Genomic DNA, 27821 nt, shown 5'->3' with positions numbered 1-27821 from the left:
ATGGGAAGTTCAGTCTTCTAGTTTCCAAATAAAAGGCAGTAAGGATGGAAAATGTTTTAACACATTGCCATAAAAAAAGGCTCCTTCTTTAATTATTAGAATTTTACTCAACTTGCATTCCTTCTGATAAAACCAGATCTGATTGTCTGGGTTCTATGGTTAGCTGAGATTCCATGACAAAGATAACTGACCTTTCACTTCTATGCAAAGTGTTTCATCCAAGGTCTCATATGTACCTTTGTGTGTAAGCACTAGCCTAGTTGTAATATCCATTTTGACTGGGAGTTCTTTGGGACAGGGACAGACTTTTTGTTCTGGGTTTGTCCCACACCTACCACAATGGGAATCCTAGTTCATGACTGCAGTGCAAATAAATAATAATGATCCTCATGTGACAGATAAGGATGCTGTTTGCAGAGGTTAATGATTTCTCCCAGGTCACACAAAGTGTCAGAGTTGGATATAAAACCAAGAACTGTTGATTCCCAGAAATATGCTCTAAGCACAATGACTTTTGCACTATTATTATCAGGGTTTGCTAGGGCAGTGTTTCCCAAATGGTGGGTCCCAAATCACCAGTGGAATTCAGGAAGATTCTAGATGTGTCACTACATACAGGGCCAGATTAACCCATAATAGGCCTGGCTAAAGAAAATGTACCCAGTGGGGAGGGGATGCCCCATGTGGGGATGCTGGAAAGCAAGCCAGCCCCCATACTCACCCCATAGGGGCAGTAACCAAGGTGCAGGATGCTGATATGTAACGGTAGGTCACAAAACAAAACAAAAATCAAAATGCAGTTGGTGGCCGCCTTCATAAGAAGTTTGGGAACCACAGCTCAAGGGACTGCAAAAATTGGTCCTCTTTTTAGTAAGTCCTTCTGTTGATCACTCTGACAGGGAAACAAGAAAATTTAGCTTACATCCTTTGCACTTGGTGGAAATAATTACACTTGTGCAATGCAATGTTGCGATGGAAAGACACTTGGGTCCCAGGATGTTAGTGAAACAAGGGGGTGTGGGATAATATATTTTATTGGATAGTGGAGGATTTACATTAATGAAGTTAAGTGAAATTTCCACCCCTGTGAGTGATGGGTGAATGAGCCCCCACAATAGGTCGTTCTTTACAATGCAAATGCACCGTCTGCTTCCCGATGCCCTAGAAGTGGAACTATTCACTGCTGACTCATTTTTTTTTTTTTTTTTTTTTTTTGCTATAGTCACTGATTTGAGAAACCAGCAAAAGTTGGGTCCAAGCGAGCAGCTGCACTCACCGTCAAAGATGAGGCGGGTGTGCTAAAGGACACGGGTCTGTAGCAAGTCACTGCGCTTTGGGAGGGGTTTTCTCTGTTGGTTCAGCACAGCCTGGTGGACAGGGGAGCAAGAGCCCCGTGACTGTCTCTGGTTCGTGGCACTTTTCCAAAGGCCGTTGGGTGGCAGCTGCGGAGGTTTCGGCGGGGCTGCCCCCAGCAGGGCGGTGTACAGGGAGCTCCACTGGCCTCAAGCCCAGGAGCCGACTTGGGAATCCGTTCCGCCGGCCCAGCACATGGGTGGCGGAATCCGGCCGGTCACGTGCCAGCCCCTCCATGCATCCTGGGCGCCAATGAAAACTCCAGGGGCTGCCAGCAGGCTCCGGAGCCCGTGTGCCCGCAAGGAGGGCGGCGGGCGCCGGACGAGCTGACGACACGCGCTGACATCCCGGCTGGCTGCAGCTCCCGGGGGGCTGCCCAGGGAGCCGGGTGTAGCCAGACTAACGAGGATTCCCGCGCGCACACACCAGCCCCCCGCACCGTGCAAGGGAGCCAGGGCGCGCGCGTCTGTGCGGACAAGCGCCCCGGGCAGGGGCTCAGTCGGTCGCCGTGCGGGCAGCAGCCAGGGCGCTGCATCCCCTGGAGCAAGCAGCGGCGCTGCCGGCTTTGTTCCGGCTCAGCCGGGCGCTTCCTTGGCGGAGGGTTTCTGCCCCAGCCCGGACCCGCTCGCCGGGCTGAGCTGGGGGAGGGAGTGAAGGGGAGGGGGGAAGGGGGCGGCTCTCCGGCGAAGGGAAGCGGAGCTGCGTCTCCCCACTTGCCTGCCTGCGATGCTCCGGCTCCCGGGCTCGGCTCGCTGGGGACGGTCCTGAGCCGCTGACGTCTTCCGCACAAAGGCAGCCGCCGCGCCCGGAGCTGCCCGCAGTGGAGCGCCGTCCACGGGGCTGGGGGCTTGGCCAGGGCGTCCCCCCCCCCCCAGTGCCAACCCGCCGCCCCCTTGGCGATCTCAGCCTGGCACCATGAGACCCCGCGGTGGCCCCCAGCTGAAGCTGCTCCTCCTCCTCCTCCCCGCTGGAAAGTCTCTGCGGCAGCAGACGAGCCTGACGTGAACGGAAAACACCCCCCCCCCCCCCGAACAAAAGACAGGTGGCAACTTCAAGGTAAGCGAGGCGCCGGCCGGCGGGGGCTGCTTGGCAGAGCGGGGCCGAGGGGGGCGTCCTGGGCGCTATGGGGCGTGCTGCCAGGACGGGGGGGGGGGGGGATCATCTGCCGGGGATGGAGGGGAAAGCGACTTGACAGGAAGAAGAAGGGGCCCAAAGACCGAGCCCCTCCCCCCACCCCCAGCACCATATTGCCCAGCCAGGCTGATCCCGGCTATTTCCAGCTGAGAGGTACCCAGCTCTCATTTCTTGGAGCAGGAGAGATGTTTCCAAGTGGGGGCGAAGGTTTCAGGGGGTAGCCCCCAGGGCCTACTTTTATCCCCCCGCCTCCGTTCTCCTGCTTGGGATCAACGGCTTATGAAGCCCTTAGTCTAAATAACAAGCCGAGGAGCCCTGCGGTGTCCCTGTAGCATTTTAGGCATCCTTGTAAGGGAAAGAGAGTCCCAGTGTTCAAGCTGACTTTGGGGACCACTTCACTTTGAACCCGTTACAAATCAGTCTATTGACACATGGCGGGATTATTCTTCCCACCACTCTGCCTTTTGCCAGGTGCCCCTGTCTCTAGCTAGGAGAGCTCAGGATTGGAAATAGAAGGGGATTTTTGTGTGTGTGTGTGGGTGTGTGTGTGAAGAGGGACAAGAACTAGACTCCGGGCTAGAGAAGTGGACGTCACTGGACTTGCAAACCAATTTGTGCAAAGTCGGCTTGTCATCTCTGAGCCTTGCAAAACGTACAAGCCAAACCCAGACGGGCCACAGACAGTGTGAATTGTTCTGGGGCTCATTTTTAACTTGATAGGCTATTTCCATGTCTGTCCCTGTTTGCAAGGGTGCCTTGGGGGGCGCAAATCACCAGAAAAAAAATTAACTTGGAGGAGTTTTAATTTGTTATTGACAGGACAGTAATTCTACATGTGTGGATGCTGTCAATGATTGATGAATGATAAACACAACCAGCCATACATCAAGGAGTTCATTCCATTTTTTTAACGATAATTTGCACTTTTCCTTGTCACACTGAGCGCAGGGTTTCAGTTACATAACTGAGCAATGTAAGTGTGAAGCTGAGCATTATTGTATAAGGAAAATCCTGTATCAAATGGCAAACATTGTTCAACTTGAGCTGTGACACAGCCAAGAGAAAATGCTGGCTATATTTGCAAGCTCAAACTTAATTTATGCACTGGTAGGCTTCAGCAGGCGCTGAATTTTGCAGGGGTTGACTAAGTGCCGAGTGTTGTACAACATCCATAAAAACAGCACAATCTGCTTCCTTTGGGAAACCAGGTTTGTAAATGGAGTAGGTTGTAAGGCTTGTTTCATACAGCAGAGTGAAGAAATCAGCAACTTCTTTCCAAGCTCATCTAAAAAACAAAACAAAGCCAGCCCCAGCTTAGATTTGTGGCGAGGATGCTCCGTGTATCGTAGTCTACGCAAACATGTTTTATTTTATGCAGAATTGCAGTAAACTCTGGTCAAAAAAGCTAGTGAATACAACTCTCTCCAAGCAATACAGCTTTAGCTTCTCCCCAGGCTGTATGGCTTTCACCCCCCTTAGGGATCTTGAGGAATGAATAAAAATCACTCTGCTAAGCACACTTCCAGAAGAGAATTTCATACCTGTCCTGAATGGTTGGGAGTCAGCTTAGCTGCTGAAATCGCAAGGTGACAGTCTAGATGAGACCAATGTGTCAGAGGCTGGTTGTGAGCAGGTCTTGGTCTTGTGAGTGGATGGAGGAAAGGAGCAACTAACTGTTGTAGTACTGTTTTCTAGGTATCAGATCCCCAGAGCATGTGTAGGGGTAGGAGCTGAAAAAGCAGCTTGAGGTGCTTTGTGCTGTAAGGTTTCTGAAAGCTGTGACCAAAGATGGGTTTGTGAGCACAAGAGGAAAAAAAAACCCAGTTTACTTTCCTCTTCAGCATTCTGGGTGCAGGCCCTTCTAGTATGTGTTAGATCCGGCACCACTTGGACAAACTGAAGATTTATGAGTTCAGACTAACAGTAAAACAGCATAGTGGGAAGGGGTGGGGGTTGAATTAATATTCTCCAGCACTGCAGGAACTAGCTCAATGTGTGTGAATTTTTGTAACAATTACTCCCTCTATCTTTCTATTGATCTATCACCTCTGCAGTAGTATTATAGAGTGGCCCATTAGTCACTATACAAAATCAAAGAGGGCTGTTTTTCTATCAGCAAATCAAAAGCAGAGGAAAATGATGACTATAGCAACTGCATCTGTGTATTAGCTGCACCTGCTGTGGATTGTGGAAAAGGGGCAGAGCAAATGTCAGGAACACAAATAAGAAGGAAGGAAATAGCTGGAAAAGAATGTCTGGATTGTCAGTAAGTGAGCATAATTCAGGCTCAGCTAAGGAACCCTCCTATCTGAAAATTATTCATGAAAGTACAGTGGTGGGACCCTATGTCAAGCCTCATATGAGATGTGTCTGCCACAGTCAAGCACTGACACAATGGACATGGGCTTTTACAGGCGTAACAGAGGGCAGATTTGTTTACATGTGCAAGTGCTGCTGAATATAGTTGTAGAAACAGCAATGGTTCTGGTATAACAATCAACTTTAAACTTTGAATTTCCATTGTAGTTAAGTCAGCAACATCTGAGTTTGAGTACTTATTTGAGAGATGAGGAAGAAGAGAAATATATTCTGGCTCCTCTAATAGGAAGGACAAAGACCAATGTATACGGATTTCCCAGAAGGGCAGAAGTCAGAGGAGAGAAATCACATGGAGGAATTAAGTCCCAACAAAACTAGAAAATAGGCAGACTGCGCCCACTGTGGAATAGAAAGTAGTCTTGGGAATGGAAGATGGAACGTTAATACTCAAAGATTTGCCTTCAACACTTAAAATAATGAGCTACACTTTTCCTCACATTAACAGGGGAGAAATGTTCAGTGCTTCTCTGTGTAGGGTAAGAAAGGATTAATTTGTGATAAGCCTGGAGCTCATCTTAACATACTGAGATTCAGCCCCCGTTGACCAATAGTTCCATATGGTACTATATGTATCTATACAATGGGATAGTTGTGCTATTAGAGTTGAGAAAACTGACTTTTAGGAGAGAAAGCTCTCTAGGTCAAAGTCACTCTCCCAGAGTTAATGTGATCAAATAATAGAAGATTAAATGTTAAGTAGCCCATCTGGTCAGAGGCCATATGACAGAAAATAAACTACCAAACCAATCTACCTCTTGACCCACCATACACATAGATTCACCAGAGAGGCTTAACTGATTCATAACCCTTGAGCACCAGTCTAAAATATCTTCTCATACATATTTTGGATCCTTTAAATAGCTGCATGTCTATCTTATACAATTATACAGTACACACACACATAAAGATATACATATTATATATTATACAATTGTATTCTACATTCTGTCTTGAGACAGAATGAATGAACAACTAAGACAATATGTGAACAAATGCTTGGTTACTTGGATCTGACAGCTTTCTGGGTGTCATTCCAAAAAAAATATCTCTTAGGTGCTACACACAGTTACTGGTGGGTTCTGCTTTAACAAAGACCACACATTAGCTAACATGCTATTAAAACATGAACACCAAATAGAGATGTGGTTTGTTCCCAAATTCTTTTGCCTGATTTTATTATCTCAGACTATATGAAAAATCGTTCCAGAATACGCTAGAAGGCTATTCATATGGCTGTAAGGAGGACATGTTCTAGCTCCTAGACAGTGCACATTTATGGAAAGCCTCAGTCAGATTTTGCAACCTCTCTTTTAGGCAGAATGTTATTATTTGAATGTCTAAAGCTAAGCTAATCTGTACTAACCTTGCAAAAAGTATCCGGATAATCAGAGGTGCTAAGCACTGAGAACTCAGTGGAGGTATGAAAACCAGGCCAAACTTTGATTTTATTAACAACACATTACTTACAGTACGTTTTGTCAGTTTATCTAAAGCACTTTACAAATGAGCCACTATCGTTACAGGGGTAAATTGGCTTGCCCCACATCACCCAAGAGGGGAATAGTACAGAGGTGTTGTGGGCCCAGTCAGCTGCTGTATGCACTAGGATACACTGCCTTTGCGTATGTACCGAAGGATGGGTTGGTGAACCAAATTTTGGCTTTGGTCATCTGTATTGAGGAAACCAGTACCTTGGTGCTATTCTAATAATAATAAAGTGCCAGCTTTGTGCCGTGTAGCTCCCGACAAATATACAAATCTCTACCCTGAATACCTTGCCTCAGTCAATACAGAGTATATGGGATATATTCAGAAGGCTAGAGGAGTAAGTAGAGTGGGACTTTCAAGCACCTTATTATTAGTAACTCACTACTTTTATGCATTGGGAGGGAAATGAATCTGTAGCAGGGGCCTGCATGGCGACAAGGCAGTAGCATAACAGGGGGTGTATTCTGTGTATTTAAATGTGAAAATACATATCCACATGATGCTTCAGAAATGCTGCAAAGTTCTTGAAGGTGCTGGCATTTTGTGCGTTGGTGGTGAAAATGGCACATTTCAAGTCTCTTGGTAGCGATGGCGGATTTGCAGCGTGGCCATATTTGACTTTCAACGCCAGGTGTCCTCATGGCCTCTTGAAAAGGCAGCTTTCCATTGGAGATTACCTTCTCTCCCCTCACCTCAACTGTTACATGTGAAATAAACTCTCCACGTGAATTCTTTGGGCCCCGCACAGCACTTCACAAAAGTCTGACTTTCTAAGGATGACCCATCAGAGGAATAAAGAGAAGAGTTGCTGAAGAGGTTTTGCCATGGAGCACACACTCATGAAGAGCAAAGGGACGTACTCCTGTAGCCAAAAGGGTTCATCTGCACCCATATGAAAGTGCACTTGTAGCTAGCACTCAGTATGGTCCTGAGCATGGGCCAGGAACCCAATGTCCCTGGCAAGCTTGCGGGATAGCTAGACCATGACATAACCCACACTGCCACTTCTTCACTTCCATTGTTACCCACACCAGCTAAATGAAAGCAAATGCAGGTATTCCTACACACACACACACACACACACTCTCACACACAAACACACTTCATTTGTGCTGTAGATGGATCCTGGCATATTTCTTGTAGCACTGAGAAATATAAAAATGTCGGTCTTTGCCACCCAGCTCAGAAAAGCAAACATATAAACATTAGAAGCCTGGGAGAATCCTGAGGCCTATTGGTCTCTGAAAATAAGATTTACATTCAGCAGGACAGCTGACATGTATTGCACCTGCCCTATTTTCAGCATATGGGGCCAGCTGGAAGGTGATAATTAAATCAACAAACAAGTTGGAATGTAGACTTGATTCATAAAGGCAATCTGGTAGACTCTTCCTTTGGAAGATGCCATTGCAGCATTTGCTACTTATGCTGACATACCCTGGCTTCTGATGCTGATAGCAATCAGTAGTGTGTAATAGTTCAAGATGAAAGGCTACGATACTGAAAAGGAATTTCATGTTCCAGAGCAGCACTCAAAAGTCCTGACAGTTCTGACTGGGAGATGACTTTCTTATAGATAATTTAACAGAAAAATACCACAAACCTGACTTCATAGCTTTGATGCTTTGCCATTTGGGTAGGCACAAAGCAGTTTATATGGTTAATAGTTTTAAGGGATGGGCTAGAGGAGAGGGAATGGAGAAATACTATAGCACTTTGGGGAAGGATCAATATTTTTGCTGTTCCTGTAAATAAGAATACAAGATAGTGACCAAACATAGAAGTTGCCAGACTGGATCAGACCCATCCATGGTCCATCTAGTCTGGTATGTCAGCACAAAATATTCAGAAGAAGGTGCATGAAACCAAAGAGTAGGCAGATTTAGAATAATCTGCTCCCCCTTTAAGTTAGAAATTGGCTTAGGACCTGAAAGCACAAGGCTTCATATACCTCCCAATATGCTTGTAAGTTTTATCTACTATAACTCTGGTTATTCTGGTTGTCCATATAAGTGTCCACTTCCTTTTCACTCTCTACTGCTCACCTGCCATTTAGGGATGGCAAATGGGGCTCCATTCCCTATGTTTCTCTAGTAGTATGTCACAATAAAGGACATTCTCTACCCTTGAAATAGTCCAGTCTTCAAATCTAAGCTGATTGGCAGTCAGCCATCTCTCATTTCCTGGATGGATTTCAAGATTTAGTGGGAATATATTTTTAAACCATTTCTTCCCCTTTCTGAAGTTATTCCATGTTTTTTTTCCTGAAGTGATCTTTTCCTAGGTTTGCAAGTGTGATGGTATAATCTTAAATTCATAGTCATTGAGTCTCAAAGGTGGGAAAACCCGTTTCTGCAAAGCACCAAAAGAGCTGATAAAAATACACAATTCAGTGTCAGGAATTATTTGCTCAAGTAAACTGTCCAGATAGTTCCTTCCAACATGTCAGAGCTTGTTTACCTGAGTTTTCCTGAGTGTTGCTGGGTTAAGGTTGTGGAACCATCTTTGCTTCAGGTAACATGGTGTCTGGTCTTTGGTTTAAGAGTGAAGTACTGGAATTATAGTCACATCTGAACCTTTCAACTGCCTCTTACAGGTTCTTAAGCCATGTTGATAAAGTCCATTATCAAATATGTTATGATTTTCTGTCAGCAGCTTTCTCATCTCTGTGTAGCTTGTGTTGCTATTTTAGGGATAGATTGTTCAACTTTTACTCATGTTGGTGACCGTTCACAAAAGAGCATACCCATTGATGTCAATGAGATTTTTCGGGTGAAATCCTGGTCCAACCGACTTCAATGACAAAACTCCCATTTACTTCAACAGGGCCAGGAGCCCAACCTTTGGGAGTACGTGTAGGTACTCACCAAGCTGAGGACAGGTTGCACAACCTAGCCCTAAATTTGCATGGCTGGTTAGTCAAATTTTGTTCATGGTTGAAAGAATGCCCTGGATTTGATCTTCAGGTGACTAACCATCTTTTTTTTTTTTTCTGTTGTGTGTACTGCAGAGTTGGAGTACCGTTTTCAGGCTAAATAAGAAAACTTAACACACATCAAGCATGGAGACCAACCAGGAATCCTCAATCTTCCTGGTGAAAATTCTGGAAGAGTTGGATACCAAGCAAAACACCGTTTCTTATCAGGATCTCTGCAAGTCACTGTGTGCAAGATTTGATTTGTCCCAGCTGGCCAAGCTTCGAAGTGTGCTCTTTTACACTGCTTGCCTGGATCCTAATTTCCCAGCAACTTTGTTCAAAGACAAAATGAGATGCACTGTAAACAATCAGCAATCAAAGAAAATCATGGTTGCGGCAGATATCGTAACAATATTCAACCTCATACAAATGAATGGGGGAGTGGCCAAGGAAAAACTCCCTGTTGCACGACAAAAAATGAGGAAGAAAGAATCAGTTGAGTCCTGCAGATCTGACACGGAAATATGCAGCGTAGTGGACTGTGTGACTAATTGTGACCTGAGAGACAGAGAGTTTAACAGGGGCTATTCAGTTAGAAGATCTTCCAAATGCAGGAAGGTGGATTGTAAAGATTGTCAACAATTTGTACCTACTTCAGAACCTAACTTTTTGCTTGGAGTTAATAAGGAAATGAAAGGCCGTGCTGCCTCACTCGATAGACTGCAGGCACTAGCATCTTATTCCATTGTCAACTCTCCGCCCTGCGAAATGCAGAGCACATATTTCCCAATGAACATTGAGAATGAATCAATCTCTGACCAGGACTCATTACCTATCGGTGCAGCTATAAAGGAGACTTTTATTTCTAATGATGAGCCATTTGTGTTGCAGTCATGTGTACAGAAAAGGAATATATTCAAGGAAGATTTCCACAATCTTATCACTATATCTCCAAATTTAATGCCACCCAATAAAAAGCCAGAAGATGGACATGGAGAGCCTCAGAACAGGAAAGAAACCCCCAAACAGGGTTTCTTCAACCATAGTTTTGAAATGCCATACAGCAGTCAGTACTTGAACCCAGTTTATTCTCCTATGCCAGACAAAAGACGAGTAAAGCATGAAAGCTTAGATGATCTCCAAGCTTCTACATACTTTGGCCCAACCACTATACTTGGGTCCCAAGATACAAAAAGATGGGCAGGAAAACCAAGTAAACAAACTGCGTGGCCAGCAAAAAGCTGGAGCTTAAACACAGAGGAAGTACCTGATTTTGAAAGATCCTTTTTCAATAGGAAGCAAGCTGAAGAGAAGCAGCGATATCAGAGTGCAAACAATCAGTCACCAAGTTTTCCTGCAACAGACAGGCACCAAACCTATCTCAGTCCCAAGGATCAAACACAGATTATGCAGGCTAACTATGCCGTGAAACAAAATGGACACAAGCCCAAGGAAATTCCCTCCATTGTAGACATGGAGAAACATGAGCCAATCAAAAAGTTTAGGGATAAAAGCATTAACTGTACTTCTGTTCAGTTGCTAAGCATTGACAAAACAACCAGCGTTGGGACACAAACAGAGCAACAAGGGTTGGAACACAAAAAATGCAAGGAGTTGTGTACTCCAGGCCAAACTAAGTATGGAGAGAGACATTGTCTAAAGCAATCAGATGATGACTCTGAAATTGTGAGCGATGACATAAGTGACATTTTCCGGTTTCTGGATGACATGAGCATCTGTGATTCTACAGGAGTTATGCAGTCTTCCTGTTATAACAGCACAGGATCACTTTCTCAGGTGCGTAAATCTGACTGTGAAAGCTCACCTGAGCACAATTTAACTAAAATAACAAATGGGAATTCTAGTAATAAGCTCAGGTCTGATATCAACAACACAGAGGATGAACTAAAAACTAGTGTCTGCAAGTTAGTTCTCAGGATTGGTGAAATAGAAAAGAAACTAGAATCTCTGTCGGGCGTCAGGGAAGAAATCTCCCAAGTCCTGGGAAAACTAAACAAGTTGGATCAAAAAATTCAGCAGCCAGAAAAGGTTAGTGTACAAATAGATCTTAATTCCCTGACAAGTGAGGTTCAGTCAGATGAGAGCACCTCTCCAAGGATATTTCAGTGTCACAACACTACTCACGGTGGCAAGTTGGAGAACAACCCTGACTGGTGCTGTTCTGATGCCAGTGGAAGTAACAGCGAAAGTCTTCGGGTAAAAGCCTTGAAAAAAAGTTTATTTACCAGGCGGTCCTCACGGTCATTGACAGAGGAGAACAGTGCCACCGAATCTAAAATAGCAAGTATTTCCAATTCTCCTCGAGACTGGAGAGCTATCTCATATACCAATCAGGCTGGCATGACGGAAGAGGAGATGAAAGACAGAGGTGGTGTTGAAAATAAGGACTGGCACAGGAAATCCAAAGAGGTAATTTCTATATAAACGCATGTATTAATCATTAAAAAAATAACCACTCTAGTTATGACTATCTTTGATGCTATATGAAGTGTCAGGGTTTGATAGTACAGTTTGATCCTCTCTAGTCTGGCACTCTCTGCTATGGGCAACATCCATGGTCCAGCATGATTTTAGTTAGCTGGATGTCCACTTATCATGGGTGTGGCCAAGTTTCCCATGGTCCCATGAAGTTTTTTACAGCCATCACCCTGGATCTTAGCATTCTGTGCTGTTATTTAGATCTAATTTACCCCTAAATGTCTTCTAAGAGCCCAGTAAGTAGTGGAAGTGTTGGTAATGCTTCTAGACAATAATGACAATAATGCCATGGTTTGGCAAATTCTCTGGTTTGGCACTGATCAGGTCCCAAGGATGCTGGACTAGAGAGGTTCAACCTGTACTCTGCTTGCTGTATTACACCAGTCTTTATAGCTATCATAACTAAATGATTTCTTACTTATACTTTTTTAGCAATAGCACAGTATGAAATGGTCAAGCTGTTCCCAAAGGTAACCAGCTCTTTAGAAACAGACGGATTTGAATGACAGCTTCATAAGAGAATGCCATTTATATCATGATCCAGGGTGTATAAGAACCCAGAATAATTAAATAAGTGAAAAAGAGCATAAGGAGAATTGTGATAATCTGAAATGCTCCCTTATTTAAAAGGGATCTAGTAAAAAGCCTACATTAGTATCTTTGATCAAAAATAAATATTTAAAAGATAACCAGCTAAAGATGTGACTTGCTATGACTCTCCAAAGAAGAAGTCTTAGTATGTGTTCACTAAGGGTATGTCTACACTACCCCGCTAGTTCGAACTAGCGGGGTAATGTATGCATACCGCACTTGCTAATGAAGCCCGGGATTTGAATTTCCCGGGCTTCATTAGCATAAGCGGGGAGCCGCCATTTTTAAATCCCCGCTGCTTCGAATCCCGTGCAGCGCGGCTACACGGGGCTCGAACTAGGTAGTTCGGACTAGGGTGCCTATTCCGAACTACCGGTACACCTCGTTTCACGAGGAGTAACGGTAGTTCGGAATAGGAACCTAGTCCGAACTACCTAGTTCGAGCCCCGTGTAGCCGCGCTGCACGGGGTTCGAAGCAGCGGGGATTTAAAAATGGCGGCTCCCCGCTTATGCTAATGAAGCCCGGGAAATTCAAATCCCGGGCTTCATTAGCAAGTGCGGTATGCATACATTACCCCGCTAGTTCGAACTAGCGTGGTAGTGTAGACATACCCTAAGATACAAACTGATTACGTTTCCTTTTACCTCTGACTTTCACAGTCATTTACACATCGTGTAACTTGTATATTAAGTCTCCATTGCCTAGAGTGCAACAATGCAGCAATTCCTTTGCAGTTACCCAGTAGGACTCAGTTCCTTCCTCCTAACAATTAATCACTCCCACCTTTGGGAATTCTATCACCGGTTCAGTAGCCCCTCAGATTGCTGCTCAGTTTAAATCTTGGCTCCTCCCCCTATGCAATTTGTATTTAACAGAGATTAGGGCCCAATAGACAAGGCTGCTGGGTTTTGCAAAATTTCTTCAGAAGTCAGAAACTCATTGCTATAGCTTGTGAAGGAGAAATTATTGGAGCAATTGGGGTGTACGTGTAAGAGACTTACTGGGGAGAATGGAGAGTGGTTTAGTGGAACGTCTGGTATAAAGGTGACTGTTCTGGTATAGAAAGCATTGCTTCCCTTTCAGTCAGTGCAGGGAGCAAAGTTCCTTTGGTAAGCGTGTGCTCTTTCAAACAGCCCTCTAATCCAAAGACTTTCCAAACCAGCTGGTCTTCTCTACAGCAAAAGCATCCCAGAGAAATGTATCTAGCCTGTAAGTCAGAGGTGGGCAATAATTTTTGATGGGGAGCTACTCCAAGAATTTGGAAAGTAGTCAAGGGCCACATTCTTCCTTATTAATGGAGGAGGTGGGGGGTCTGGTATGGACGTTGGGTGCAGAAGGGAGCTTGGGATAAGGAATTGGCGTGCAGGAGGAGGTGTGGGGTCTGGGAGGGAGTTTGGGTGAAGGAGGCAGTTGTGACCTGGGGCAGGGAACTGGGATATAGGAGGAGTTCCAGGAGCTTGGGTTGTGAGGTGTACCGGTAGTTCGGAATAGGAATCCTAGTTCGAACTACCTAGTTCGAACCCCGTGTAGCCGCGCTGCACGGGGTTCGAACCAGCGGGGTTTTAAAAATGGCGGCTCCCCGCTTATGCAAATGAAGCCCGGGAAATTCAAATCCCGGGCTTCATTTGCAAGTGCGGTATGCCTACATTACCCCGCTAGTTTGAACTAGCGGGGGAGTGTAGACATACCCATAGACTCATAGGCTACGTCTACACTGGCATGATTTTCCAGAAATGCTTTTAACGGAAAAGTTTTCTGTTAAAAGCATTTTCGAAAAAGCGTGTCTAGATTGGCAGGATGCTTTTCCGGAAAAGCACTTTTTCCGGAAAAGCGTCCGTGGCCAATCTAGACGTGCTTTTCCGCAAAAAAGCCCCGATCGCCATTTTCGCGATCGGGGCTTTTTTGCGGAAAACAGAACTATGCTGTCTACACTGACCCTTTCAGGCAAAAGTCTTTCGGAAAAAGACTTTTGCCCGAACGGGAGCAGCATAGTTTTTCTGGAAAAGCACTGATGATTTTACATTAGATCGTCAGTGCTTTTCCAGAAATTCAAGTGGCCAGTGTAGACAGCTGGCAAGTTTTTCCGGAAAATCAGATGATTTTCCGGAAAACTTGCCAGTGTAGACACAGCCATAGACGCATAGACTTTAAGGTCAGAAGAGACCATTATGATCATAAAGTCTTACCCCCTGCACAATGCAGGCCACAAAATCTCACCCACCCACTGCTAGAATAATCCTCTCACCTATATCTCAGATATTGAAGTCCTTGAAAGGATGGTTCAAAGACCCCAAGATGCAGAGAATCCTCCCGCAAGTGACCCGTGCCCCATGCTACAGAGGAAGGCGAAAAACCTCCAGGACCTTGTTACTTCAGGGTGATCAGTGGGGGTGCTAAGGCAGGCTACCTCTCTGTCCTGACACTGCAGACTGTGCTGTGCCCCAGAAGTGGCCGACAACAGGCTTGGCTCTTGGGGGGAACAGGAGAGAAGAGAGCACACATGGCTTCATGCACTGCTCCTGCCCTGAGCACTAGCTCCGCACTCCCATTGGCTAGAACCTGTTCTGGCTGCTTCTGGGGCACAGTGTAGTTGGCAGTGCCAGGGTATGTAGGAAGCCTGCCTTAGTACTCCTGCTGCACTGCTGACTGGTAATTCCCCACCTGCTCCAGCCCTGCCCTACCCCCAGAGCTAAAGCTCTCATCCTCAGCCCCACCCCAGAGCCCACACTATAGTTAAATTATGTTGAGGTACGGGCATCACCAATTTTCTTCATCTGGGTCATGAGAAAAAAAGTTTGAAAGCCACTGGCTTAGGCAGCCTTGAGCTGTAGAGGTGAAAAAAATCTCTCTCGCCTCTCATATGTAACCCCCACATTCCTAATTCTTTTCTGAAATTCTTTTGAACCTCATTGCAGGCAGACAGGCAGTATGAAATCCCACAGCCACATAGACTCTCTAAACAACCAAAGGATGCTTTCTTGATTGAACAAGTCTTTAGTCCTCATCCCTACCCAGCATCACTCAAGTCACAGATGAAAAGCAACCCACTCTACACAGACATGAGGCTGACAGAACTGGCTGAAGTTAAACGTACCCAGCCATCATGGACCATAGAAGAATATACCAGGAACTCAGGAGAGAAAGGCAAGCTTGCAGCTTTGGATCTACAAGTGAGTCCTGTTTGTTTCGTTTTAGTGACACAGTTGTGAAGGATCTTTACCAGAATGTTTATTTAATGGGGGATTTGGATAGCTCAGGAAGTTGAGCCTTCAACTTTTAGATTGCTGGGTCAAGATCCACCCCAGGTCAGTGGTGATGAACAACTGTTAACATTCAACCACTGTTCTGTGACCTTTGAAATAGTTGGTGGCCTCTGTCGATTTCCTAGCAGATGGAATCCTCACAGTTGTCTATAAAACCACCGTCACCACCATTCAAACCTCATTAGTAGTCTCACAAGAAGGGCTAAAGAATGAATGGACACAAAGAGTGAACTGAGCATTTATCCCCCAAATATTGGTTATTCTAGGTCAGTTTTGATGTGCATTAGTAAGATACAGTGGAACAGAGAAGTTGCTGTTGCTTCTGCTTCTATTGTATTTGTTCTGTGCATATTGTACACAGGGAACAAGCATGTAGGGCTGTCAGTCCAGCCTTCACGAGCATGACATTCACTAAAAATAATTAAGAAAGACATTTGAAAACTCTTTTTCTATTGAACATTATTGTCATAGCTTCTGAAGTATGAAAATAGAATACTAGACTGGAAGGGACCTCCAGAGGTCATCAAATCCAGTCCTCTGCCCTCATGGCAGGACCAAGCACCATCTACATCATCCCTGACAGAGGTCTATCTAACCTGCTCTTAAATATCTCCAGTGCTGGAGGTTCCACAGTCTCCCTATGCAATTTATTCCTGTGTTTAACCATCCTGACAGTTAGGAAGTTTTTCCTAATGTCCGATCTAAACCTCCCTTGCTGCAATTTAAGCCCATTGCTTCTTGTCCTCTAGCAATATCTGCGATGCATGAAGACTGCATCATATATCTTGCTAGAGAACTACTGGCATGAACTCTAGACTTGTGTATATGAACCAAAAAGAGCAGGGTGAATTATTAAAGGTCATGGGTCCAAAATCTAAACATGGATTTAAACATTCTCAGATCCTGGGGGTGTTTGAAATCTAAATCCGCAAGGCAAATAATCCCTAACTTCATAGCAGACTGAAGCAAAACTACAGAACTAAGAATTCTCAAAATTCGAGATATTCTAAATCTGGCTCCAAATTTTGATCCTACCTCCCATTAAAAATGACTGAAATGTAATTAGCAAGAAAATGTTTGAACTCTAGTTTCATAGAGAAATGTATAAAATACCATTCAGACCATTTCATGAAATCCAAGCTGACTTCTTATGTGAGTCAAACGCATGTGATAAACATTTTTTAGTCCAAAATGTGGATTGCTTCCCCATATGGAGGGCTAAGAATGCCACCACTTCATGTACCTTACACAGTCTGACATCAAGAGTTAGACAGCTCTCATTTTACAGAATGATGGTCATGGGGAGTTGTTTTTGTTTCTGTGATCATTGGCTGCCTGGCCCCTGTGTAATTTAAAACAGCAGAGGGTCACTAAATTTTCACCACTGGCCATAGTAGTGGCATAATAGGCTTTATGCTCGCAGTGGCAGGCACAGTGGAACTCCCCCAGCACCAAACACTCACCCCCAAATTATCCCTGAAATGTGCCAGATGAGGGAGGGGCAGTGTCAACTGGCATAGGACCTTACTCTGCAATCAGAGAGTTTCCCCTATACAAAGAGAGTTGTCTACCAGCTGTCTCTGGCTATTTTAAGGCTAATTAAGTGATCTTAGCATACCAGAGATAGCAGCCACTATATTTTGACAGTCACGTGTACTTTGTATTTCCACGCTGCAATAGCAATAACATGCTCCTCCATCTCCAAAAAAGAACTGTCAGATTACTCTGTCTGCCCTGCAAAGCCCATGTCTAGACCCGGTAATGAAGCTTACTGACAATTGTAAGGAAACAAATACACACTGATGTGTGTTTTCTTCCCTGCGGCTGACTTTATTAGAACCGAATGTAAATACATTATGTTCTAATGAACATTCTTATGGCTGGCAATGAAATGGAAAGGAGAGCTGATTAACAGTAATGGGCTTTTTTCCTAGTGCCTCCTCCTCTTAAGGTCAGTGACAGGTCAATATCAAGGTTGGTAGGTCCAAAATTAGTTGCCTTGAATATCCAGCACAGTTTTGTTTTAGTGTAACATGCCTTTTAGAGCCTTATAAATGTGTCAGTCCTCTTCTCTCTATAAAATGAAGGCTTCAGTACTCTTTAATATCCTCACTTGCGTGACCACTCAAGACATTGTTTTCAGACTACAATGAGAAATATATGTTTGGTATACATGCAATCCCACTGCTCTGGTAGCCTCATGAGGAGCCAGGTTATAGGAATAGACAAGAATCCTACTTTCTGAAGCCACATTCATTTTTCAATATCCTACATGTTAAGAAGAATGAAATAGGCAGAGCAGAGCAATATAGTATGCATGTGCAACGACACAAACTCAAACTGCACCAATAGTCTGATTTTTGGCAGAGCGGCATTGACAGATAGATCTCCATTAATAATGTTAACTGTTACTTGATTTTAATTGTCTAATTGTTGCTATAGCTGCTGTAAAATCACTTTTTCCACAGACCGAGTAACTCATTGAGGGTAGGTCTACACTTACACCCTAGTTCAAGCTAGGGATGCAAATGTAGGCGACCAAAATTGCAAATGAAGCGTGGATTTAAATAGCCCGTCCTTCATTAGCATGATCTCGCTGGCGCGTTACTCCACTCAACAGTAAAAAATGAGGAGTAACGTTAGTTCAAACCAAGTGGTTTGGTTCGAACTAACGCATCCCGGAGACTCTTTCACTTTCGGAACAGCTGTTGAGCGGAGTAAGGCGTAATGCGCCGGCGAGATCATGCTAATGAAGCGTGGGCTATTTAAATCCCCAGTTCATTAGCAATTTTGTTCACCTACATTTGCATCCCTAGCTCGAACTAGGGTGCAAGTGTAGATGTACCCTGCATAAAGTAAATGAGAGGAGAAAGTTTCCAGACACTAGCTACAATACCTGAATTAGCCAATGAACGGATTGATCCAAAGTCCACTGAGATTAGGTTGAGTCTTTCTATTAAATTCAGTGAGCTTTGGATCAGGCCTATAATGGAGTACAAATATACCATGGTGATCACACTCGAAATTTGAAAATAATATATTTATTTATATATTTATCAAACAAGAGAGGCCTTTTTCAAAATCTAAAACTTTTATAAAAAGCTTTCATTTTTGTTTGATTTTTCATCAAATGTTTAAATTTCAAATGATGAAATGTGTTGTGTTTTCACCTTCCTGCCTTTGCCCTCTTTATTCCTTTTTATGGTTATGTGTTATAGAAGGAATAATGTGTAGGGCTTCTCCCTTTTTCCTTTTGCCACTCTGTAACTTTGCAAAACTTCCTCAACTTTGGAAAATTACAGTATAGCAAAAAGAAAAATGACTAAGTTGGTGCCACCAAAAAACCTGGACATCATTCATTTCATTGCACTCACTGGCAAAAAGGAAAGGAAAGGGAAAAAAGAAATTCGGATTTGTTCATTACATACACACACACACACAATATATCCATATGGATATGGCTCTCGATATCCATATCCATTGTTCCATTCTGAACCCTGCAAAATGGAAACACAGAATTTTGCAATTTTTCACGAACCTGTTTTTTGTGTTCCAGTCAGTGCTAGCTCTCACCTTTTCCTTTAATCAGATTGCATTTAGAAGAAACTCTGAGCATGTGTACGCTGCAGTCCAAGCAGATACCCACAGTCCAAGCCCGGGCATCTATGTTGCAAAGAAACAGCCCTGAAGCCCAAGCTCCGCGAATCCAAATCTGCTGGAATGGGCTTGGTATGGGCTTGTAGTGTAGATGGACCCTGAATGGTTCAGTGGCAAAGTCTAGTAGTTTGTAAAGGTACTATTAGAATAGTGTGAAACATAACGGCAATCAAACCATTAAAACATCAGCAATGAACACAGTATATCACTGACAATGAAACATACAGGTTGTGCTCTGAGGATCACATACTGGGGCACAGAAAAGCATCCATGAATGCTGATCATGCAGTTGTGATGTGTGGGAGTAGAATGTATGTGGCATGCCCATTTTTCCTCCTTCCCTCACCACCAAGTCTGTGGAAATCTTGAGCAAGCATAAGTACGGTTGGGCATCTACATAATTTTGGAGGCTGTAACTGAGCAGAAAAGGTAAAAGCTGGAGGGTAGGCACTCTGCCCTGCATGATAGCATGGAAGAGCCATGTATTTGTATCAAAGTTGTATCAAATTTCTCCTCTGACAGTTGCAGTATATAGATATAGATATAGATATAGATATAGATATAGATATAGATATAGATATAGATATAGATATAGATATAGATATAGATAGATAGGATTTGCCATGGTTCTGAAGATTCCCATGATAGATAGCCTAAGTCTAGACATTTCTGTATGCTGGAGTTTCTGTGGTAACTTTTGTCTTGGTTTGGTACTCTCTGTGGGTTTCTATCTGTAAAGGGGATCATTTGGCTTTAAAGGACAAGAGAAAAATGTGAGATCTTAACATCCCTGTGTGGTACATTAAGATGGATGTGTCTTTCTAAAATAAACACACACAAAAACCTCCTATCATACTTGGACCCTTATGTACAATGTATTATTCATCCCTAGAGAATACCATGCAACAAATTGTATGAGGAAGATGAGGAGACTTCTCATGTCATGCAGGTCCTAGCAATGAGGTTAGCATTATCTCGGATTTTATGAGCTTCTTAAGAAACATTTTCCCATAAAGTAGGTTTTAATAATCTCACAAATGGTAATGGACTAATGAGCACTTCCATTAATCAATGGATTAAAGAAGTTTTGCTTACACCCAACGAAGTTTCCAGGAAGCCAGTAATAAACAAGAGACTTTAGAGCAACAGTGTTGTTCTGACTTGTGAATATGTTATCTGTTTCAGTGAGTTCATGAAATTGGGAACAGGAAAGATTGTGACAATGGGACAGCAGCATAACCTGACTTTATTTCTACAGTACATTCATACCAACTTTGGAAAGCTTCAGTCCAGTCTGAATTATTTTGAGACAGCCCAGAGAATTAATTTGTTTTCCTTTTGACTTTTAGACTCAAGAATCTTTAAATCCAAACAACTTAGAATACTGGATGGAAGATATTTATACTCCAGGCTATGATTCCTTATTAAAACGCAAAGAAGCTGAGTTCAGAAGAGCAAAGGTCTGCAAAATAGCTGCCCTGATTGCGGCTGCAGCTTGTACCGTTATCCTGGTCATTGTAGTTCCCATTTGTACTATGAAATCATGACTCCGTGGCAGCCACATAAATTCCAACTGTGTACATAAATTCCAGATATCTCATTCTGTCTTTTAAACACCTTGTGGCAAAATTGTAACCATTTGCTGGGGAAGAATGTGCTGAGATATCCTGGCAACTAGAGTAAATGACAAAGATACATTTTTAAGAGTATTCTTTTAAGTAACAAAACACCTGGCAGAGCTATGATCAATTCAAATCTGGTGCATTTTTAGAAGTGGGGTTTTTCCCCTTTAAAAATCAATATACCATTTTACAAGATTGGAAACCGCTGAGGATGCAGGCATAAGAGGAATGTTGTCTCAGCCATGTGGCATTTAATGAAGATATGGATACTTTTCTGTTGCACTGTATAGAGGGGAATGTTCTATATGCATTTCATTAGGGAGCCAATGAAAATATTAAAGCTCCCTGCAATGTGAACAAACATGAATGTATTTTATTTGTTTTGTATGTATTCCTTGATCATTTGATAGAAAGCACATTGTGTGATCATGAAAGGAACTCATTCATATGTTCAGATTCAAGGAGGGCTCTTTATTACTTGGTCTTGCCCTGAGACCCGTTTTATTATCGAGGACTTAGGTGAAGTGCCATGTGCTACAGACCAAAAAGATTATGTTTTAAAGCAATCAACAGGGGTTTCAGTGTCTTACACAGGAATAACATTTGTAAAGACCTGGCAAAAGCTCCCTGACAGAAGGGCATTCTTTACTGCCACAGACAGTGAAAATGTCTTGATTTCACTCCTTCCAGCCAAGTGAACTAGCAAATCCAAGTGATGCCTATTACTCTGTTATGGTTCTTGTGAATGTAATCTGAACAGTTATAATTTTGTCACAAGTCTTCGTGCCTTTTAGAATGTAGATTAATAGAATTGTTTAATTTTGATATTTTTAATCCATAACATGAAATCACAATATAGTAGGTAACCAATGTAGGTTATTTTCAACATGCCTTCTTTACAGTTTCAGTGCTTACCAAATAGCAGGCTACTGAGCACTTATATTAAGGGCACAGTTTTTCAGCACTAGTGGTAACTTGCTATTAATGCAATACATTCTACATAGGGGTTATTTAGCTTCAGTATTAATAATGAATATAAAGAATAACATTGTGATTCAATTGTACAGCAAGCAGTCCACTCCGTCAGCATGTCCTGCTAGAAACATTGACTTAGTGCTTTAGCCTGAATCTGGGCTACAGGTTAACAAAGACTCAAATTATAGCATAAGTAGTTTATTTAACTTATTAACTATTTTTGTTATCCCTAAATAAAACAAATACTTATACAATATTTATCTTGAGTCAAACAGGACTATAGAGAAATTTTAAAAGATCTTTTCAGGAAGTAACGTGCTCCTGCCCTTCCTATATAAAAAAAGGGAACTTTTCACAATGAGTACCCAGAAATAGGATACTTTGATTTATTTAGAAACAGTTCCCAACATGGTTATGCAGATGTGCTACATTCACATTGCTCAATGCTGGTGGATAGTCACTCACCTTTACCTTTGGTGTTTGAATAAAAGAGAATGAAAAAGTGAATGGTAGGAGAAGCATAGATACCATTTAAAATTTGCATCAGTCTTTCTTCTTGTTGGAGAACTGTTCATGAGCTGTTTTATTTGCAGAGAAGCACCATCACCCATCATTGATCTTTCAGCAAAAAAAAGCCAATTAACTTCTTATATATGCTTGGGTGTCACATCCATGTATATCCTATAAAGGTCAGCCCCTAATCTTAATCTTGGATCCTGCATTTTGCAGGAGTGCATTTCCAAATTTTCTGGTTTAGGTGCTTTTCTAATATCAAGCTTTCTCCTTGCAATAAGATGCTACAGAGATGGAGGCAGAATGTTAACAGAAGGCTGCATTTTTCATTGGGTGTCACCTAGCCTTTAGAGATTCATATTATAAAAAGTGATAATTTAGAAACCAAGGCATTTGTATCTGTATTACCAGCACTGTTACAAATCTGGCTAAGACCTACTGTCTTAAAATAGTTAACATAATGCAATGAGCCCTAGCAGGTTTTACCCAGCTTCTGATTCTGTAAGTACAGCAATTCATGGCGGATGGATCCGTACAGTCCTACATAGAGAATATACATTAGGTGAAATTTTGACCATACTAACTTGCAAGAATATTGTGGCCAACTTTGTGAACCAGTTACCAGACTATTATATACTGTATACTATATGATAGACTTTTGTATTACAAAAATTAAAAATATAGGTACATGGTAATCCTTGGTGTAATTGAATAACGTGTACTAGACAGTGTTACTCAATTAAAATAATGATGAGCATATTGAGCTGTTTTTCATATTTATGCCTTATAAATAAAATTGTTATATACATTATGAAATGAAACTGTAAGTAAGGGAAATTATATTTGGGAGGGAAGGGGATAATCCTGCTCCCCTTACTCAGGCAGAAGAGTCCCGCTGAAGTCAGCTGGATTACGCATGTGAGTAAGGAGAGAGAGAGAGAGAGAGAGAGAGAACAGGATCTGTCCCTGAATAAGTTTATAGGATTTTCTTTTTTTTTAAATGGGGCATTTGGTTAATGTAACATGTAACAATTGATTTTCTTTTATAAAATTATTGTACAATGTTGCCTTTTGGTTCATTTAAATATAACACAAAATAAATGTGAACATCACAAGTGTCCTAAGTCTTAATGAAATAGATAAATAATATTTTATCACAATGGCACTTTTCCCTTTTTTCCCGGGGACAGCAAGGTGCTCCCATGGTGTGAATGTCTCAATGCTAGATAACTAAACATTCTATATACTTTTTGGCAGGATTTTTAATGGATTTCTCACTTGTGAAATAATAAGATGGCAAAAGATGATGAAAAATTAATTTAAAATAATAGCACCTTTGCATAAAATTTCCAGGGTTTATAGGAGATTAGCTATATGACTCTAATAATATTTCATTTGATAGGTTATTTCATGACTGACTGATGGCATATCATCAACTATTTTAACAATCCCATAATTAACATTTTGGTATCTGCTCCCCATGTACATGTATGCAGACATTGTCTTTTGTAAGTATTAATGCGTACCTGTAGCTTATAAATACTTACATATCAGTACTTGAAGAAGAACTTTGTGTAAGCTCAAAAGCTCATCTCTGTTACCAACAGATGTTGGTCCAATGAAAGATATTACCTCACCCATATTGTTCTTCTAATGTCCTGGGACCAACACAGTTATAATGACACTGCATCAGCAGGCAATTTTGTTTAGGATTGCTATAGAGATTTAATTCATTGCTGCTGGACTTGTTAATAAAACCTGGAAGTTCAAGATCACCTGGCTTTAAAAAGATAAAAGACAGTGCTGCATTACATTGATGATTTTCTAGCACCAAAGATTAGAAAGAGGAACTTCAAAAGATACCTGACAAAACTGAAATTAAAACATAACGTAAGATCTTGGCTGCCTCCTCTTTAAAGGAATGCCCTCTTTGAAGGTTATTTCCAAATTAGCTTAGCCTGGTAGCAGCATGGTCTCCAGAAAAACACCTTAGAGATCCATTACAAAAACATTGTCTTACAAGCCTGGTGCAGGATGGCAGTTATTGGCTTGGCGAAATGTATCTATTTACATTCCCATTTTTGCAACTCATTCACAGCCTAATCCTGCAGATGCTGAGGACCCTCAACTCCCAAAGAAATCACAGAGTAGAGAGTGTACAGTATCTTGAAGGTGTTGATTAACACCCTGGAAAATCAGACCTGAAATACCTCACTTCAACATTAGAAGAAATAAAGGGCATGAGTTCACCTATTCTAATGGGGCAAACCCTTCCCCTTCCTTCCAGTGCTTATGCACAGCCCAAAAGGGAGCAGAATTGCCATGGAAGGGAAGTGAATGGGAGAGCAAGAGGTGAAGAATCCCAGGTTCTCTCTGTGTGACCCCTGCAGATCATGAAGCTGCACCGCACAGAGCTGCATCCACTATTTAAAAATATAAGATTTATTTGAAAAATCATCATACTGTTATAAAATAACTCCAGGATCATTTTATTGTTCTTCATTAGTGAGAAACCAGGTCCTGTGTCCATGTTTTCTCTCCATAACCACAATGGCTAAAGCCATATTTTAAAAAATACAAGTTCAGATTCTCACACAATCTCATGAATCCAGGGGTTGCAGCTTTAAGAAACATATCAAATATCACAAACCTCATGATAATAATCACAAAAGTTGCCCACACTGCATATAGTGGAAGGATGTATGAGGGGGCCTACATTGTTTTAAATCCCCATTAGGGATACGTCTACACAACAGTGTTAATTCGGAATAACATCCATTACTCCAAAATAACTATGCGAGCGTCCACACAGCTAGCCCTTTATTTTGAAACTAGCCAATTAGCCCATCATAAGACGGGATTTTCAGGTCTCTCCTCCACGACGATCTCTCCTGAGCCTCCGGTCTCTCCCTCCATCTCTCTCTCTCTCTCTTTCTCCTCCTCCTCCTGCCTCCCCCTCTCTCTCTCAGCTCTCCTCTACCTCCTGCCTCTCTCTCTGTCTCTCTCTTTCTCTTCTCCTCCCCCTCTTGCCTCTCACTCGGAGGACTGCGGAGCCCAAATGGCAGTTTGGGCTCCACGTTCCCCGTGCTGCAAGGGGAGCACAGAGCCCAAACGGTTGCTCGCGCCACTTGCTCCCACGCAGCGGCCTGACTGAGTGGCGCAGAAGTCAGCCGAGCGTCATGGCAGGAGGCGAAGGGGGGTGGAGCGGTGACGTTCATGGCCGGGGGCGGGGCCTGGAGCTGCTGTCACTCCACACGTCACCGATCCGCCCCCCTTCGCCTCCCACGGTGGCGCTCGGCTGACTTCTGTGCCGCTTAGCCAGGCCACCGCAGGGGAGCAAGCGGCCATTTGGGCCCCACGCTCCCCATGCAGCCTGGAGGTGCTGCATGGGGACCGTGGCGCCCAAACAACCGCTTGTGCCGCTTGCTCTCCCGTGGCAGCCCGGCTGAGCGGCGCAGAATTCAGCTGAGTGCCACACCAGGAGGCAACAGCGCCGCCCAGAGGGAACAGCCAGCATTTCAGCGTTACAGAGTCACAGACTTTGGGCTACTATTTTTTTGAAATAATTTCATAATACTGGGCAGCTGAGGGTATGTCTACACTGCTCACTTATTTCAGAATAAGCTATTCCGGAAGATATATTCTGAAATAGAGCATCTACAGGGAAGTCTCAAAATTAGTCCGAGGCAAGCTGCCCTAATGTGGACACACTATCTCGATTTAGAGCCCCAGGAAACACTGGGGAGTAGTCACTTTGAATGGTCCCAGTGAAGAGCTATTTCAAAATAGCAGTAGTGAAGCGTCCACACTGCAGCTATTTCAAAATAGCAATTTCAGAAAAGTTATTCCTCATGGAATGAGGTTTACAGAACTTGGAATAAGCTGCCTGTTATTTTGATATTATTTTAAAATAACAGAATTGTCATGTAAACGCTTGCATTGTTATTTCAGAATAATGATAATTATTCTGAAATAACAGTGCAGTGTAAATATGCCCTTATTTCGACGTTTATAAACCTCATTCCATGAAGAATAATGCCTCTTCCAAAATAACTATTGGGGTATGTCTACACTAGGCCCCTAGTTCGAACAAGGGAGGCTAATGAGGGTGTCCGAAATTGCAAATGAAATGCGTGATTTAAATATCCTGCGCTTCATTAGCATGTTTCCGGGTGGTTGCCATTTTGGAAATTGACTAGCCCAGAAGAACTGCCCACGTCTACATGCGGCAGAGAAGGACGATTCCAAAATAAACCCCTTACTTCGAATTACCAGTTAAACCTCATTCCATATTTAAATCCCGCACTTCATTTGCAATTTCGGTCGCCCTCATTAGCCTCCCTAGTTCGAACTAGTGTAGACGTACCCTTTTGGAATAGCAGTAGTGTGGATGCTCTGCTGCTGCTATTTCAAAATAGCTCTTCCCCCAGGCCATTCAGAGTAACTACTCCCCAGTGGTTCCTGGGGCTCTAAATTGAAGTTGTGAATCCACTTTAGGGGAGCCTGCCTTGGACTAATTTCCAGGCTTCCCTGTAGTGTAGACGTGCTCTTTTGAAATAAGCCATTTCAGATTATTTCTTCCGGAATAGCTTATTCTGAAATAATTGTGCAGTGCAGAGGGCGTTATGCTATGAGACCTATTGTAGCTATCAGGTTTTAAGAGTGCCACTGGTTCTCATGTAGTGTGGGAGCAGTGTGTCCGTGCCAAGGACATCTTATGGCTTTTGTACTCTTTTGAGTGCAAAACACAGATTTTGTTTCAGATATATTTTTTGGCTATGTCTACACTGCACCGTAGTTTGAAATAAGATATGCAATTTGAGCTACTCAAATTGCGTATCTATTTCGATTTAGCTTGTTTCGTAATCTGGCGCTGTCTACACAGTGCCAAATTTCAAAATAATCCACTATTCCAAAATGTCCCTTACTCCTCATGGAATGAGGTTTACAGGGATGTTGGAATAGTGAGCCCGAAATAACAAGCTTGCTGTGAAGATGCAGGATAAGTATTTTGGGATACTCCGGTATCCCAAAATAGTGTTGCAGTGTAGACATAGCCTTTCTGAATATCCCTTTATAACTTAAAAGAGTCACAAGGAAAGCACTGAACCATAAGGCCAGATCCTGCCCTTTCATGTGCTCAGGTGACAGCAGCTCATTAAATTCACACAGAGGACAAAAATGGCTGTTTTTCCGACAAAACCTGAGTTACGTCCACACTGCAATCGTGTTCTTCTGAAAGTAAATTGAAAGAACAGAGGGGTTTTTCTGGCGTTGGTAATCCTCTTTCTACGAGGAATAAGCCTTTTTCCGAAAGAGTTCTTTCAGAAAAAGGTGTGTGTGGACTGGGAAGAGTGAATTCTTTCAAAGGAAGAGGAAAGAGGAAAAAGCACAGGTGCCCCGGTGGCCACTCTGTCCATAGTAATCAC

General features: G+C 42.9%; 1 protein-coding gene across 1 annotated transcript; it reads left to right on the top strand.

The window, feature by feature from the left end:
- Positions 1-1336: 1336 nt before the first annotated feature.
- On the top strand, positions 1337-23151 carry MINAR1 (membrane integral NOTCH2 associated receptor 1). The gene is made up of 4 exons (XM_075897096.2): positions 1337-2409; positions 9365-11701; positions 15278-15532; positions 20632-23151. The coding sequence occupies exons 2-4, from the start codon at positions 9416-9418 to the stop codon at positions 20827-20829; spliced, it is 2739 nt and encodes a 912-aa protein (XP_075753211.2). The 5' UTR covers positions 1337-2409; positions 9365-9415; the 3' UTR covers positions 20830-23151.
- The last annotated feature ends 4670 nt before the right edge of the window (positions 23152-27821 follow it).

Source organism: Pelodiscus sinensis, chromosome 14, assembly GCF_052426305.1.
Source record: "Pelodiscus sinensis isolate ZL-2025 chromosome 14, ASM5242630v1, whole genome shotgun sequence".
Classification (NCBI taxonomy): Eukaryota; Metazoa; Chordata; order Testudines; family Trionychidae; genus Pelodiscus; species Pelodiscus sinensis.
The sequence above is the reverse complement of the archived record's forward strand: the minus strand, read 5'-3'. Positions and strand labels throughout refer to the sequence as shown.

Coding starts and splice junctions, on each gene's coding strand:
- MINAR1 (XM_075897096.2), top strand. CDS start 9,416: ATGGAGACCAACCAGGAATCCTCAATCTTCCTGGTGAAAATTCTGGAA. Junction 11,702..15,277: donor GGCACAGGAAATCCAAAGAG/GTAATTTCTATA, acceptor ACCTCATTGCAG/GCAGACAGGCAGTATGAAAT. Junction 15,533..20,631: donor TTGCAGCTTTGGATCTACAA/GTGAGTCCTGTT, acceptor TTTGACTTTTAG/ACTCAAGAATCTTTAAATCC.